The sequence below is a fragment of the Equus asinus genome, chromosome 8 (assembly GCF_041296235.1).
Source record: "Equus asinus isolate D_3611 breed Donkey chromosome 8, EquAss-T2T_v2, whole genome shotgun sequence".
In the NCBI taxonomy this organism is placed as follows: domain Eukaryota; kingdom Metazoa; phylum Chordata; class Mammalia; order Perissodactyla; family Equidae; genus Equus; species Equus asinus.
In genome coordinates this window covers 28,524,319-28,541,515 of record NC_091797.1, presented here as the reverse complement: position 1 = coordinate 28,541,515, position 17,197 = coordinate 28,524,319, and the positions used below count along the sequence as shown (strand labels likewise).

Here is a 17,197-nt window from a genome sequence, read left to right as displayed (position 1 = left end):
TGAAATGGGAACTGGAAGGATATCCTAAATGCTTTCATTGTTTTGCATCCTGTATTAGTTACCTACTGCTGCCTAACAGATTACCCTGGAACTCACTGACTTACAACCTTTTCCGTTTCAGTGGGTAAGGAATCTGGCAAGGCTTACCTAAGTCTCTTTGTCTCAAGGTTTCTCACCGGCTGCAGTTAATGTCTCGGATTTGCTTCCAAGGTCAGTGGTTGTCTGCAGGATTCAGCTTCTCAGGTTGTGGGACTGAGGGGCTGAGTTCCCCGCTGGCTGCAAGGCCTCTCCATAGGGCTGCTCGCGTGGCAGGTGCTTCCCGAGGGCAAGGGTTCCAGGACAGAGCAGGAGAGGGGGCACCTACAGGAGCTGCAGCCACTTTGCAACCGACCTCAGAAGTTACATTGTCACTTCTGCCCTAATTTGCTTGTTAGAACTGTCACTAAGGCCAGCTCACACTCCAGGCGAGTGGATAACACAAGTGCCGGAATGCCAGGTGACGGGAATGATTAGGGTTCTTTTAAAAGGTGTTTCTCATAATTACTTTGTATCGTCCTTATTATATACTTATTTGTAATTAATTTTAAGTGGGCTTTTACCAGAATGCTTTATTGGGGCAAAGATTAGATTCTAGTAACCTTACATGCTGATGGATATGTTTGTCTTGTGATAAAATAAGTTGCATTAGATGAAAGAAGGGCCCTAACCCTCCAAACTCATCCCACTTGGGTAATCTAATCTCAAGAGAACCTCTAGTAGGGCCCACTAATTTCCAACACTCACCATGCTTTCCTCTCTACTTAGTAAATCCAAAGAAACCAATGCAGTGCCTGCAGGGCGACTTCTAAGCACACGGCTCAGATCGTAGGCAGCTTGTACTGCACGGTCCAGTTCTGCCAAGTGGACGGCAAGCCTTGTTATTCTATCAAAATGGGCGAAAACTAGATCTGAATTAAGGACAAAAGAGATTATACTAAGTGAACTCGGGAGGATCTAAAATGAAATTGCTCATCTGTGTGAAGAGCCCTCCTCCCTTCACAAGGAATGGTGCAGTCAGTAACAGAACCCGATACTAACGTAAATTGCTCAGCTCACTTACTTAGTTAAAACTTCCAAACACTTAACATGATGTCATTTTTCTGGCTTTAACTGGCATATTTCTGATAGCTCAAGGACTTGGTATGGCTTAATATTTGCACAAGGCCTTAAAGACAAATGCATATCACATGTAGTTTTTTAATTCCAACTTTTAAAAACAAGACTTCAGTGACATAAAAACAAACTTCCTCCTCAGTAGGTCTCCAGGTTCCTATATTATCTTTATATAAGTTTATACATATTGTTTTGAAGACTGTGAAAGAGTGGTGTTACCAATGCCTTGCTAACTCCAAAGGCACCAAATTGGTGGGCAAAACACAACTATTCAAGTTTCTCTGGTGTCATAAGGCCTTACCTTTGGAGCAAATATAAGTTCAGATTCCATTATTAATAAATCACCAATTTTCTGTGATACAGTAGTCTAACAGCAAATCGGTTTCCCCTTAAGGCCAAAGTGGCAGACTCTACAGGCTTCAAAAATCAAAGACTGGACGGTAATCAAGTCATTTGTAACCTGGGCCTGCTCTGGAGCAGGTAATGATTTCCCCGTGGAGACTCAGGGCTAATGCAGAGTTCAGGTGGGGGTGTAACTCCACCGCAGTTGGCTCGCTCTTCTGAGAGCTACAAGCTCTCCTAGGACAGCACTTAAGTTTTCCCAAACCCTCGGCATTCTAGGTCCATATATTTAACTCAAGGCTTAGAGGGCCGCCTAGATTGGTCAGTCTGGTGAACATATTGATGAATTTCAACTTAACTTTTTTAGGTTGTTCTTTAAACAGGTTACCTCTGGTCAACACTACAATATGACCTTACTACATACGTCTTAAGTATGGCACAATTAAAACAAATGAACTAGAACAGTTTACATAGTTCAGAGGTGGGGAAGTACTTTCTATGAGTAACATTAAACAATGCCACAAATAAAAATGAAGGGCAAATTAAAAACTGGAAAAGTACATGATGGAAAAATGACAAAAATGCATTACCTTTAATATGTAAAAAATCCTAACCAAATCCTAAAATAGGGGAGCAGACCAAAAGAAAGCTGGGTAATGTAGGCAAATAGCCAAAAAATACAAATGACCAATAAAACCCATGAAACAAGTTTCTGACTTCACTAGTCATCCAATATACAAATTAAAACAAGATACTCCCCTTTTTTGGCAATCAAATTGGTTATTAGGAATAAAACAGATGAGATTACAATAGGCCCATTCAAACACTGCTGGTTAGGGCAAAACAGTCCAACTGTTCTCCACTTAAGTTAGGTTACGTTTATTAAAAGCCTTAAAAACGTGCTTCCTCTCTGGCCCAGGTATTCACCCTAAGGAGTGAATCAGACAAGTGTATGCAAACCTGTGTACAACAGTGTTCATCATGCCAGCGCCTCAGTCAGCGTTCACAGATCTTTGGCATTTTGCATACACTGCGATTGTAATCTGAGGGAAAAAATACAACGCAAGTATCCTGGGAAAATGCTATCAGATGTAGGGCATAACAATTTTCTTAGAATTTTCCAAAATGTACTTTAACTCTCCCCCACCCCAATTTAAAGGTAGAAGCAAAACTACAAACCCCACAAAATGGCACGCGTTCAGTTGTACAGTTCATTGCCTACTGAAGTTCAAGAAGAAAACTCAACCAATCCTTTCCTCCATTCTGAAGGCTGGATCAGACTAACGGGCAAAAAATGAACAGAAAGCTTCTGGAAACATGTAAGTTATTAAATAATTTGTTTATTGTACTACATTTACAAAGAAAACAGACAATGCACCCAGTAGAAAGAATAAAAATGTATTTGGGGTTTTATTTTTAACTGACAGCAAATAGAAATCCTTTCATGAGATCAGAGCAATTTGACAGCATTATGATTGAATTCAATACATGTACGGGGGTACTTGGAAGATCAAATTCTACAGCTGCCTCCTACGGCTTCTAATTCATCTGGCTCCTTAAATGATAGGAGGACAAGCCCTTATTTGGTGGGGAAACATTTCCAAAATGAAGTTATAGGTTCTCTCATTAAAATTTCTTGTCATATCAATTGTTAAAGTGGGGCCTTCTATTTGTATGTGTGTGTGTTTTGGTTATTTCACATTACTATCGCCAGAACTCTTGTAATTCCACAATTGTGATTTTATAGTGTAGAAAAGAATTCAGTTCTAGTCTGCTATTGCTTTAGATGTACATATCATTGAAAACCCAAAGTGGATCAGAATTGCTGAAGGATTTTCCCTGCCGTTGTTTGATACAATCTTTTCTCTTTATTCTTGATAGGTGCATAGAGAGCCTCACTTAAAATTCTTTCTACAGGAACATGTCTGATTTCAGGACTACCCAATCAAGGATCCGATGAATGGCTGGCCATAGTTACTCAGGGTAATATGCTTATGAGTTAAATGGATGGCATACTTGCACCACTTTTTCCTTTGCCATTGTTGGTGGACAAATGTCAGAATCTAGATTCCAGTCCCTTGAAGAGAAAGTTGGCTACCCATGGGTCTTATCTGTAGCTTTGCTAGTAGAGCCTCAAGTTGCATCTCCTTGGCTTTCTGTTAATCAGAGTCCTGTAGCTGCTTCCGGAGAATGCGGTAATCCCCAAGGCCCACTTGGTCCATGCTGAACAAGTGGCTGTGACCCCAATTCTGCCCCTTTTTTGCTTTGCAGTATGACCCAAGGAATATGTAATGTCTAGCGCAAGTCTAGGAGAGGCTCATCCTAAAATAAGATTCACAAAGCCATTTCTCATTAAAAAAAAAAAAAAAAAGCCTCAAGTAAATCTCAATCATCTCAAAATTGCAGTTAAAAACTTACATTATATAAAGAAATAGCAGCAGAGAATGGCTAATCTTAAACCAACCAAAGAAAAAAAAAAAGACCCCTCAAAATAAACAAGAATGAGAAAAAGTGCCATCCCACCCCTCCCCTTGGTTCTTGGATCCTGGGATTTCATTAAAACTTGAAGCCTCTGAGAATATGAGAAAGGCAAAGCCACAGAGGGAAACTGCTTCAAGGCTAAATTTTGGACAAGGTAAAGAGAAAGCTGTAAATAAAAGTAGGGGACTGTTTGGAAAAGAATCAAGAACTCTAGGACATTTTCTTCTTAGATGGGAAATCTCTGAAACCCAGATCTCCTTTCCAGGGTCATCCTGAGTTCTTCAGTAATGGGGCAATAAACTCAACTGCAATGAGTAAAGTGCCAGCCGGGGATTAAAAACAAAGAAACTAAACAAACAGCCAATCAAAATAACTCTGCTGTGAGGGTAACAGAAGACACACAGGAAAGGACTGTTTGCAGAACATCTGTGCTTCTGAAGAAATTACTAGTCAATGGTTCCGTTTTTGTTTCCAGCAAAAATCAGACTGAAGATTCAAGGATCTTAGAGTTATTAAAGGATGAAAGGAATTTGACAGTGCTTTGAACAGTGATACAATGGTACTCAAATTTGGTATTTATACAACTCATCTAAAAAAGATAGTAGCTTAAAAGTTGTAGGAAAAAATGTGAACATAGGGGACAACAGAAAAAATCCAGGATGATGATGCAGCCTGGACACAGCAAGTTTAATAATGTCTCTGCTGTACACAGAAGTAACACCCTTCCCCTTCTCATCCCTATGCTGGCAATAGAATATGCACTAAAAAATTTGACTCTTAGAGTCAGTGAATAAAAGGATGAGCTCATACATCTTCGTAGCTCTTTTTAAAAAGGATGCTTACAATTTAAAGGATGTCCTAGCAGAAAGACAAGGGTACAAGGCGAGAGGCTGTTTCACATTTTAGTCCATTAGTCTTTGGCAGAGCCCAATCAAGGCCAAATTCACCTAGGATGCCCAGTGGCTGTGGGGGATCTCCACAGGGTCAAGTAAGCAAACCCAAATGAACATGTTGGATTAAAAAAAAAAAAAAAATCTAGAAACCCCTGAAAGAAGAGCTTCATCCTGAAAAGGGAAGAGGGAGATGCTTGAAGGGGAGGGGAGGAGGGTAAGCGTGTGAGCTCTGCTGCAGTGCTGGGCTGGGGCTTAGGAGTTGAGCCAAGGGTGCCGGAGACAATCGGCGGCAGTGGCTCTCTTCTCGGGAATCAGCTCCAACATGGGCAGTAAGAAATCCGTGAAGCCAGCTGCTTCTTCCTGAGACCACTCGTACTTCTCCACCAGAACCTCAAAGAGGCCCCAGGGTTTCAGCTTCGTGATGTGTTTCAGGTCACCTGCGGTAAAGACAGCACAAGACAAACTGACCAACACTGACGAGTGACGAGGTCCTTCTGTGGAAATCAGGAACTAATCCATGTAGTCTACAAAGAATCAAATTTTGCCATCAGAATCTAATCATTCGCCATTTACAAAGCACCTCTCTTCTTGAATGCGTTCTTTGGAAAGATGTGTCTCCATTTCTCATGGGGGCCTAAAAATTTAAGATCATTTGTTTGCTCCCTCATTCCAGGATTTCTTTGTCCCAGTCAAACTGGGTAGGCCTATCAGGAACTAGGTATTCACTAAAATGAAGATTAAATGCCTCTATACAGAACATGGTCTCATGTGGTGTTCAGAGGCAGTTTATCACCACACATCAAGACCAATTTGCTTGTACTTTTTTTTGGCTCGATAGTCTAGTAAACGTTGCTTCAAAATGAGGCAGTAATTTAAAAATAAAAAGCTAAAACCATGTCAAAATATGTATAAAAGCAACAAAACTAAAAGAACAAACCCTATACAGCTTTTAGATACAGCTGCATCACACTGTACTATTCTCAAACACCAATCTAATTTTTGCTTCTTTGAAGTGACAACTTTTTAAAAAGATAGTCAATTATCAGTGGCTTATTAAAGTAAATGCTGCTTTAACATTTTTCTTATATGACAATTATTTGAAGTCTCTTCTGTAGGCAGTGAATGCCTATTTAATAACCTACTTTGCATACTATACACGCCATTAATCTGACTTTGCACACAAAGAGGAAGACTTAGGAAGCATTTCACCATTTTCCTGCCCAAAAGAGAAATATTAAGAAATGTTTCTGAGGATGCTTGCTGTCAAGTGTTGAGAAAAATGTTTTTTCTCAGCATGAGTGTAGAGGTTGAGGAAAAAGGGAAAAAAAGGCCAGATAGTTTTCTAGCCCCTTCTAGGTCAGGTTTTCCCATTCCAGCTTTTAAATTTTAGTTGAAATGCATAAGAAATACATATTTAAACATGGCAACATATATTATCAAGTCAAAAATTTGAGGTGACAGTTTTATCTTTGTTTCCTTCACTAATAAATAATGTAAACTTGTGAAACTGTACAGGGTAAAGTCAGTTCATATGACTGATGTGTTTAAGTGATGTGTTAGGTGTCACTGGGCTAACAGGATGAGTAAGATGTAGGCCTGCCCTTAAGAAGCTTACACTAAATTACCTGCCCATCAGGAGGCAGTTCTTAGACCAGATGCTAGCGAAAATTTGACCATTTTTTACAAGTGCTGTGGTAGGAATAATTAACCAATAGTGCCAGGTACTATACACATAAGGAACTAATTTAATATGAAATAAACACTATTATCATCCCCACTTAGAAATCAGTAAACTGAGGCTGTGTCAAAGTCCACATAACTAGCAGAGCAGCGGGATTCCCACCCAGACAGACTGGCTCCAGCCTCTGCTCACAGCCACACTGTTTCACGTGTCTGCTAAGGCACGACGCAGCATTCAAGGCAGCACACCCTTCTGCAGGTTGGGAACATGTACCCAGCTGTACTCACCTCTTCATTTGTAAACCTTTTGCTCTCTTAATGTCTGGGAACAAACCTTTTTGGTGAAAGGTTGATTTTACCTTTTTTGGTGAAAAATTCCTTGGAATATTTTCCTGCCACAATGAGCTTGCGAGGCACCTTCCCCAGGAGTTCTATGATCAGTGCAATGTGATCTGCATGTTTCAAACATTTCAGGGGGAAAAAGACACACATAACAGGAGTAACAAATGCAGTTCTAGACATTGGCAGAAAGAGTAGCATGCACACCTTTTCACAAAGCATTTCAGGCTTGCTTTCTGTCCTAAATGGGAAGAAGAGGACTCTATCCATCTAATGGAGAATCCAGAAAACCATAAAAAATCAGGTGCCCACGCCAGTGGGACTTGAGTGATCATTAAAAAACAATCTTGGTGTGAATGCTCTGCTTCCTGAAGTTGCATCCCTGGGCCTAGATGAAAACTCATGTTAACAATACTACCTCTGCGATTGAAGAAGTCCTGTGAATATTTCCCACTGAGGGCAAAGCGTCTTGGAATTCTGCCTATCAGCTCTATAATGTGCGCAATGTGGTCTAAAATAGAAGGGTAAGAAGAACAGGATCAAGGATAAGCTGCAAAAGAGGTTTTTCTACAAATAGCTTTTTCAAGGACTAGCTGTTTAAAGGTAAGCACAAATAAAACCAAGGAAACTCAAGGGGAGACTGGGAAGGCCAAGAACTATTTCAGGTTGTTGGTTACCTGATAGTAGCTGGCGAGCCAAATTCTGGAGTTTGGAGGGTTATCTACATCTTTATTTGTCTATATATCTAGGTTCAATTAGGTTTGTTAGGTAAGGTAAAAAACTGTACCAATATGCTTTAGACATTCTAGAACTGTTATTTATTTATATTACTGCTCTGGGTTTCAAGCATCGATAATATCACTTTATCTAAGAATAAGAACGTTCATGACAATTAAAGCACTCACACAGATTATCTGACTTTACAATCACCCTGTAGAACAGGCCAAAGATTAATACCCCATTTTATTTTATTCTATTTTATTTGTTTTTGAGGAAGATTAGCCCTGAGCTAACATCTGCCGCCAATCCTCCACTTTTTGCTGAGGAAGACTGGCCCTGAGCTAACATCCGTGCCCATCTTTCTCTACTTTATATGTGGGACACCTGCCACAGCATGGCTTGCCAAGCGGTCCGTAGGTCCGCACCCGGGATCTGAACTGGTGAACACCGGGCTGCTGAAGTGGAATGTGTGAACTTAACCGCTGTGCCCTGGGGTCACCCCATTACTACCTCATTTTAAAGATGAGAAAATAAATGGCCTACTTGAAGCTACAGGGCTAATAGGAGCTGGAACTCAAATGAAAACCTACATCTTATCATGTCCAGTCTATAGTTGCTGTTTTTTTTTTTTTTTTTTAAATCAATCACATTTTTCACGTAAAAACTAGCACAAAAACGTCAAGGTACAGCTACTTGACTATCTGTAGGCCACTAGAATGTCCAAGTCTACAGTGTCTTGTAGCTGTCACAGCATGAACATGGACTGTGAGCACTGCCAGAGAGGTGTGCAGTCTGTCCTCAGGAGGTGAGCTTGGGACCAGCCAGCATTCACACTTACTTCACTCTAAGAATATGAAGAAGTTTTAAAAAGTGATGGCTCCTAGCCACAAGAGTTTTATAAATGACAGCAATCCTGCAGTTATAGAATCATCAAGGTCAAAAGGAATCACTTAAAAACTTCTAATAATGTATCTTATAGCGGAATAATACACTCGAGACATCCGTATATCTGGGAATTTGTGAAGGCTTCAGGTCTTATCTGTTTCTCATGAAAAGGACTCAGTGCTGTCATTTTCAAAGGGCTTTTCCATTCATGAATTCACTATAACTTTTGGGCAGTTTCTCTGAATTTATGGTTTGGTAACAAGTACTTAGCTGCCAACAAATTTCTGCTGATTTTACGCAGGACCTGCAAATGTCTTTGCATAAGTTAATTATAAATCTGTGTAAATTAACTACAAATGAGTTTATCTTATTGTAAACTTCCAAGTGAATTATTGGTTCTCTTAATATTTTTTCTATACCAAGGAATTATTTTCCCCTTGAAATTGTTATTTTACATTTAATTCCAGCAACCTGTCTCTGGCTTATCAACTAATCATAGGATTGACATACTTGATAGGGAAAATTATCATGCATTTAGTCTGATTTGGGCTGTGGAATGTCAACACTAACAGAGGACGTGCTACGTGGGCCCCAGTCCCACCATGACTTTTAACAAGGTATGCGCACACTAGCCAGGGGAGAAGGGTTTGCCTTTTCTCCTCTTATGGGCCCAACTGTAGTGGTTTTTAGGTTCCACTGAAGGACCATTAGCATTGACTAGTAGAGGAGGGGATACATCAGGATCTAAATATCCAGGGTAGACGGCTCTCTGCTTGGGACTTTTCACATACATTTCAATTTTCAGGTCTGGTAGCATAAATTCCTACACAATATAGTTCTAGACATTATACGTGTTCTGCACCAAACACTATTTATAGACAGTCTCAAGAAGTAAAGAGAAATTAATTATCCTCCCAAACAGATATAGCAGGGCATTTCTAAAACAATATAAGTCTATAGCCCCTAGGTAAAAAGCAAGCAGAGAACATGGAAAATCAAGTGTGTACCTCAGTTGTAATTACAGTATATTCTTACAAGGTGTTTAATATAGTATAGAAAACATGTCCAAACTGCACCTACTAAAACAGGCATTTGGCTATGGGAATTAGTTAGCATAGAATTTTCCAAACAGTTCTTGCTAGGAATATCAGCAGGACCTACTAATACTGCCTATTAATATCCCAGGGGACCACGGTTTGAGAACTAGAGAGCATTCTTGGTTTTACAGAGCACAAAGCCCGATTTCCCAAAGAAGTGAGGAAGGCACAGAAATTAAAGGACATATTTTCCATATGGGGAGGGTATATTGCCAATACTGTCTCAAAGTAACCCCCACTAAGCCTGAAAACAAAAGCTGCCTAATCTGTATAATAAAGAAAGGAAAACATTTCTTTAACAGTTTTTTCATTCACATTATCACCTCATCTAATTATGTGGATGCCACCATGACAGAGAAAAACCACACATTCACTTGTCTGCTTCCACAGCCCCTCAGATGGGGCAACTGATAGCTTGGGTTTTTCCCACTGGTATCACAAAAGTAAATCAGCAATATTTTGTTTTAAAATGGATTCTAAACGTATCATTAAAAAAGAAAAAAATATAGCTTTAATTTTCAGAAAGAGGAAAAAAGAATGCTAAATGTTGCAGAATTTATATAGACAGGTAGTCTCTGCTTTCAAGCAGTGTGTTTGTATATGAAAATTATTGACTTCCAAATACAGTTGGAGGCATAAGTGAGCAACAACTTGTTAAACAGGTAGATCCACACTGGGTAAAGAATGAATCACTGATTCATATAGAAAGGAAGATAACTACATGTTTTAGAAGAAATCATGGGGCTAATACAAGTTGTAGTTTTACCAATTGTGGCCTTGTCTCTAATCCTTATATAGAGTTCTTTAATATCTATTATAAAGCATCTATTATATCTAATAACTAATATAAAACATCTTATATTTCTGTCTTTTCTGGGATTTATATATATGTAGCACACTAAAAGACTAAGGTTCTTCAGTACTAACAAATGACGTTAGCCACCAGTGGAGAGTGTAATAACCATGCACAGACATCCTCGGCTAAGGGGACTCACCTTCATCTCGAGTGTACTCTTCCCCTGAATGAGGTTCAAACAAATAGTCGCCTGTGGCCAGTTCAAAGGCCTAAGAAAAAGAGGATAGCACATGAAAGCATCAAAAAAAGGGAAGGCCTTTGGGAAGCTTATTGCTATTGGGCTCAATATTAAGTAATTTTTCTTCTTGGAAGAACCTGCAGATGATCATTAAGAAAAAAATCTTTAAGATTATTCCTAAGGAGCTTTCCTTCTACAACTGTATTTTAATAAAATGAAGCAAGAAAAAAGCAAATACTCAGTTAATATCAACATGTGGATTAGTCCACGTCCCCCCCTTCCAAATCAGCAATGCACCTCTCTTGAATTTCTCTTTCTGCTCAGAGAGGGGCACATCTGGCTATTATGGTGAATCTAAGTTATTAAATTATTCATGAGAAGAGCAGGTCTTATGTTATAATTTCACATGGCTAGAAATTGAGATTCTGTACCCAAAATCAAAACCAAAAACTCCAGACATTTCTCTATGACTCTTTAGTGTTTGGCAAAATGTACATTTTTGGCGCCAGCCCCATGGCCGAGTGGTTAAGTTCGTGTGCTCTGCTTTGGCGGCCCAGGGTTTTGCTGGTTCGGATCCTGGGTGTGGATGTGGTACTCCTCATCAAGCCATGCTGGGGCGGTGTTCCACATGCCACAACTAGAAGGACCCATAACTAAAAATATACAACTATGTACCGGGGGGTTTTGGGGAGAAAGATTGGCCCTGAGCTAACACTTGTGCCAAGCTTCCACTATTTTATGTAGGACAGTGCCACAGTGTGGCTTGACGAGCAGTGCTAGGTCTGTGCCTGGGATCCGAACCTGCAAACCCCAGACTGCTGAAGAAGAGCACACCAACTTAGCCACTACCCCAGCAGCCCGGCCCCAAAAAAGGACATTTTTAAGCTTTCCTTTGGAAAGCACTCTCTAAACTGTCCCAGATAGAGAGTTCTCAATTCCTAGGTCTACAGAAAATCAGAAAAAGATTAAGTGTAAATGGAGTCAGTAGCCATTCATATGCTATCTGACTGGCAGGTTAGCATTCACCAGCCAGGAAAAGAAAGGCCCATGTGTCCTACAACAAGAACATCTCTTGTAAACAGTGTTTGACAGGGTCTGGAAAAGTGATTTCCTTTAGAATAAGTGCCAAGCAGTATGGAAACACAGCACCTGACTGACGGGGCTATATTAGTTTTAACTGATTAAAATTGGATTAAAAAATCCAATATAACAGCAGTTTCAAAAAGGACCTTATTGATGTAACAGTACAGTTCTAAGTCAAGTGCTAGTCATGGTCAGTTCTGATTGAGTCAATGGCACTGGGTAGTCCAGACGACCTCAAGAACTGTGGGGTGGATGTGGTTGGGGCACACTCTGAGTTTAGACCAAGGTTTAGGTCTCAGTGGCTTGCCAGTGCCAGTTTCTGCAGTTCCACAACAGGACTGCCTTTCTCAAAACTGTATTACCCGGGCTGTACCACCACCCAGAGTAAGGCCACAAAACCAGAAATTTCAGGACTGTCTCTAAAATGTCAGGGATGCTGTGGCTTCTTGCCGGGCTTTCCAGCAGTTCCTTACGGAGCTGAGCCACATTGACAGAGCGCGTGCTTGTTCCACCCTCTAACTGTCCCGAGGTTTACCGTCTCAAAGCAGGACAGAGACAAACTGTGATTCTTATCCATCACAACGTGTTCATCTCTTCTGAAACTAGTCCTTGAATTTTTCAAAGTCTCATAGTGGGAGTTTAGTCAAGATAACGAAAGTAAAGTTTAAAAAATACAGAAATCCTTCTAAAGTTTTAAAATTTTCAAAATTTTTTCACCTAGAAACTTACACCTAGTTACTTAAAGTTCTCCAAGAGAACTTTATTTTTGGAACATGAGGTAGTTGCTAATAGTTACAATTTTACAAATAAGATGACAGCAAAAAAACCCAAACCAAACCAAATCCAAAGATAACAACATCAGAACAGGAAATTAGTGGAAGCCCTGGATTACAGGACGCCTGGCTGAATGCCCTTCCTTTACAGGTGAGAGAACCGCAGGCCTACAGAACCCCGGGCTGCGGATTCCCACCCCTGTGCTTGTCTCACGCTGACCAAAGAGCCTGTTCCACGCCAGTCAGGGGCTCGCTGACAGACACAGGCAGAACCAGCTCTAAAAGCCAGAGGGACGGTACATCCAGACAATGGAATACTACTCAGTGCTAAAAAGAAACTATCAAGTCATGAAAAGATATGGAGGGACCTTCAATGAGTATCATGAAGTGAAATAAGCCAACCTGAAAAGGCTACATACTGTATGATTCCAACTATGTGACATTCGGGAAAAGGCACAACTGTGGAGACAGTAAAAAGATGAGTGGTGCCAGGGGTGAGGGGAGGGAGGGATGGATAAATCAGCAGAGCACAGAGGATTTTCAGGCGAGTGAAACTATTCTGTATACTATAGTGGTGGATACATGTCATTACATTTGTCAAAACCCACAGAATGTTTGGAGAACTTAAAAACATTTATTCTTTATTAATTTTCAATGTTCTTCATGGAACATTCCCTTTTTATAACTGTCCTTCTAACTTTGTAGTCCCAATCTCTAATGTGGTAGGCAAATCTCACAACTCATCTTGTTACCTCTCAGAAAGGGTCCCAATCTTTCCATCAATTAATTGCACTGGATGCAGGATGATTTCTGTCAGGCACTTTTGATATTCTAGGACTTATTTTTACTCTCTGAGTATGGTCAAATTTAAAGCAACTTTTTCACGTCTATCAGCAAAATGAGAGAAATTGGGGGAACAAATGGAGCTCAAGTTTCCATGCTATCGTCTCACGTCAGATAGTGCTTTCCCTTCCTCGGTCAAGAAAATTTGTGCATGTGAACTGGTCCAAACAGGGGACAAGGTTAATTCTCCTTTTATCTTTTTGCCTTACTTCTTAAGCCTGACATTGTAAAAATTAGGTTAAATAGCTAGCAGGACCTATTGACCTCAAAGAATTAACCCACTCTAAGAATCACATGATCAGATGCCATACATAAACTAGCTACATTTTGTAGTTGGTGGCATCTCTATCACTTATTTTGTCTAGCAAATCAATTCAAATCAAATTCCTCAAAATACAAAGCTTTAAAGTATGGCAAGTGGGGCTGGCCCAGTAGCATAGAAGTTCATGTGCTCTGCTTTAGTGGCCTGGTGTTCGCGGGTTCAAATCCTGGGCCTGGACCTACACACTGCTCATCAAGCCATGCTGTGGTGGCGTCCCACATATAAATAGAGGAAGATTAACACAGATGTTAGCTCAGGGCCAATCTTCCTCACCAAAAAAGTATGGCAAGAAAGAAGTCAGACTTTATTCCAATGTTCTTTCATCCTGTGCACATAGTATTAAACCTTATTTTATTTCAGATAGTCCTCCACCTTAAAAGACCATTGATATGCCATAACAGAATGATTTATAAGGTCATGCCATATTAACAAGATAGTTTTAACTCTATTACCTTTGAAAGACAAAGTTTCTCAGGAATGTGGGTGTGAAGAAATCTATCAACTAAAACAAGTTGGGGTTTCTAGTCTGTCTTTCTCTTTCTCTCTCAAGTTCTTCCTAGAATTGGTTGTGAATACTAAATATTACATGAAATGACAGTTTAATATGTTTCTGGTTTTGTTCACTCATTTGATGGTCCACAAACAAGTACTGTTGTATAATAAAGAATTTGTTTGGTCTTTGTTCCTGTTTCCTGGGAGGGAGCCTCTAAATCCTTGGAATTTCCAAGTAATAAAAGTGCCTTTTGTCATTTATGGCAGGCCCCTCAGACCACACTTAAGTTTACACTAATAAGGGGACTCATGGTAGGCCCCTAGATAGTTTCTAGATGGGGGCTGGACATGTCCCCAAGTTGGACAAGACCAACCATGCGATTACAGGGTTGGGGCTTTGAGCCCCGTGTTATCATCCTGACCTCCTAACCTCCAGGGAAGGAGGCTAGAGACTGAGTTCAACCATATGACCAATGATTCAAATCAATCATGCCTAAGTAGTGGTATCTCAATAAAAACTCTGGGCACCTGAAGCTTGGGTGAACCTCCCTGGTTGGTGACACACACTGACGTGCTGGGAGAGTGACATGTCCTAAGAACACAGAAGTTTCACCTTTGGTACCCTCTCAGGGCTTGCCCTATGCCTGTCTTCCTTTGGCTGGTCCTGATTTGTATCCTTCATAACAAAACTGTAATAGTCAATTTAGCACTTTCCTGAGTTTTGTGAGTCATTCTAGCAAATTACTGAATCTGAAAGGATAGTGGAACCCCCCAGTTTGTAGCCAGTTGGTCAGAACTGCAGGTGGCCTGCGGACCCCAGAACTTATGGCTGGTATCTGAAGTGAGGGCAGTCTTGTGGGAAACTATGCCCTTAACCTGTGAAGTCTGCGATAACTTGGTAGTTACCACCAGAATTGCATTGTAAACACCCACTCAAAAGGTGCCAAGCCCTGAATCAGACAGTTAGCTATACATAACAGACATGACTTCTGCCAGGGTGGCACTTATAACGTAGTGGAAGAGAAATAAGCAATAAACACACAATTACAAATTGAAGAGTACACTCCATTTCAGGAAACAATATAATAAACACATTCCAACATGAGGCTATTTGTGGGAAATCTTTTAGTATCAACTAAATCTGACTACTCGAGTAGTTACTTGAATCTACAGACAACTGGGCCTCACATCTTACGAGGTGCAGAGTCTGAGGAACTGCTGACCTGTATAGAATGAAGTGGGTTCCAGGGGTTTCCCGAATCTGAAAACAGAGCATAGCTGAAAGGGCAAAGGTACCAGGAACCTCCTAATCAGAAAGGCAACACCACCTCAGAACAGTTATTTTTAAGCAAACAATCTGTTGTAAGAAACATTTGGTTCCTTCACCTACAGGAATTTGGAAGGAACCAAATGAAAGGCCAGATGTTTGTAACTAGCTTTTTTTTTTTTTAAGGCAGATTAGCCCTCAGCTAACATCTGCCGCCAATCCTCCTCTTTTAGCTGAGGAAGACAGGCCCTGAGCTAACATCCGTGCCCACCTTCCTCTACTTTATATGTGGGATGCCTGCCACAGCATGGCTTAGACAAGCAGTGCCATCTCCGCACCCAGGATCTGAACCGGTGAATCCCGGCTGCTGAAGCAGAACATTCGAACTTAACCATTGTGCCACCGGGCCGGCCCCTGTAACTAGCTTTTGAATTCAGACTTCTCCAGACACAGGATTTAGAGTGCCAATGATAATTCACAAAAAAAATTCTTTTTCTGTTTGTTAATTTGCTGGTCTTCTGAAATTAGCAAACGGGGCAAGGTACGTTAACTACCACATAACAAAGTGAAGGTCAGGGGAAGAACCATTACCATGCATGCCGTGCTCCAAATGTCAGCAGGGGTGTTATAGCCAGATCCTATCAGAACTTCCAAGGAGCGATACTGCCTTGTTTGAATATCTTCAGTGAAATGTTTGTGCTGAGTGAATGGAGAAGGAAACAGTATTTTAAAATTCATTTATTCTAAAATGTACCAAGTCATGATTGCTTAATAACAGAGATTAAAATAAATTCTCCAGTGTTCCCCTAACCAAAGTTTTCTTTTAGCTCATTTTTTAAGTATCATTTTGATGCTATTAGCTCCCAAAAGGACTTTGCTTTGCACACAGTCTAGTCCAAATTATTTTTGCTTTTTAAGAAATGGAAAACTATTACCCCAAACAAAAATTACATTGTTCATTTGTCTAAAGTTAATAAATTGTATTTCAACAAACAAACGACACCAATTTAGGTTTAATTCAAACTTTTCCTTGCTATGTGCTCATTACAAGGAAATAAAAGATGTAGGTTTCAAGTTTCAAGAACCTTAAAAGCATCACCTATAAAGAATTCTTGCCCTTATTCTCCTCTGTCCCCCTCACCCCTCCAGAAAAATCAAATACGCATCTTGGGGAAACAGAGACCATGTTAAGTATCACGGGGATGCAATCAGCAAAACAAGTGGAGTTTCTTTAACACATAAATTGTATGGAAAAAAGGGAGGAAACCTCTCTAGTAAAAGCAATTTAAGAGACACAGTACCCAATTCTGCACTCATGGATTTTATTTGGATCTTGTCGCAAACAAACTTTACGAGATAACTGGGCAAACTGACTGAATATTTGACATTAGTAAATTGTCAACATTTTTAGGTGTAACAATGGTGTCATGGTTACCTAAAAGAATCATCTTTTAGAAAGTCATATTTATGAATGAAAATAAGATGACTGGGATATACTTCAAAATAATCTGGAGTGGGTGGCAGGGCGGGTAAACAGGTGAAAACAGACTAGCAAATGAGTTCATCATTGCTGGGTGACACTGGTAAAATGGCAGAGTTTATTATTCTATTCTCTTTACTTTTGTAGAGGTTTGAAATTTTGCATAATAAAAAATACAGGAAAAAGAAGCTTAGAATAAGTCATACACAGGAAACAAAATGCGGATAATATTAAAATATGTATAAGAAAGTTGTGGAAGACAATTCTCTAATCCTACTAAAATTCAAAAACAAGGAACGGCGTTTGTGAAGGAA

General features: G+C 40.1%; 1 protein-coding gene across 1 annotated transcript in view; it reads right to left on the bottom strand.

Moving 5' to 3' along the window:
* Positions 1–2,814: 2,814 nt before the first annotated feature.
* Positions 2,815–17,197, bottom strand: part of SRPK1 (SRSF protein kinase 1) — a 91,426-nt gene continuing 77,043 nt past the window's right edge. Inside the window, 4 exon segments of the mRNA XM_070515021.1 lie at positions 2,815–5,305; positions 6,908–7,000; positions 10,585–10,654; positions 15,995–16,102. Coding sequence (XP_070371122.1) covers positions 5,121–5,305; positions 6,908–7,000; positions 10,585–10,654; positions 15,995–16,102 — 456 coding nt within the window. The 3' untranslated portion in view covers positions 2,815–5,120.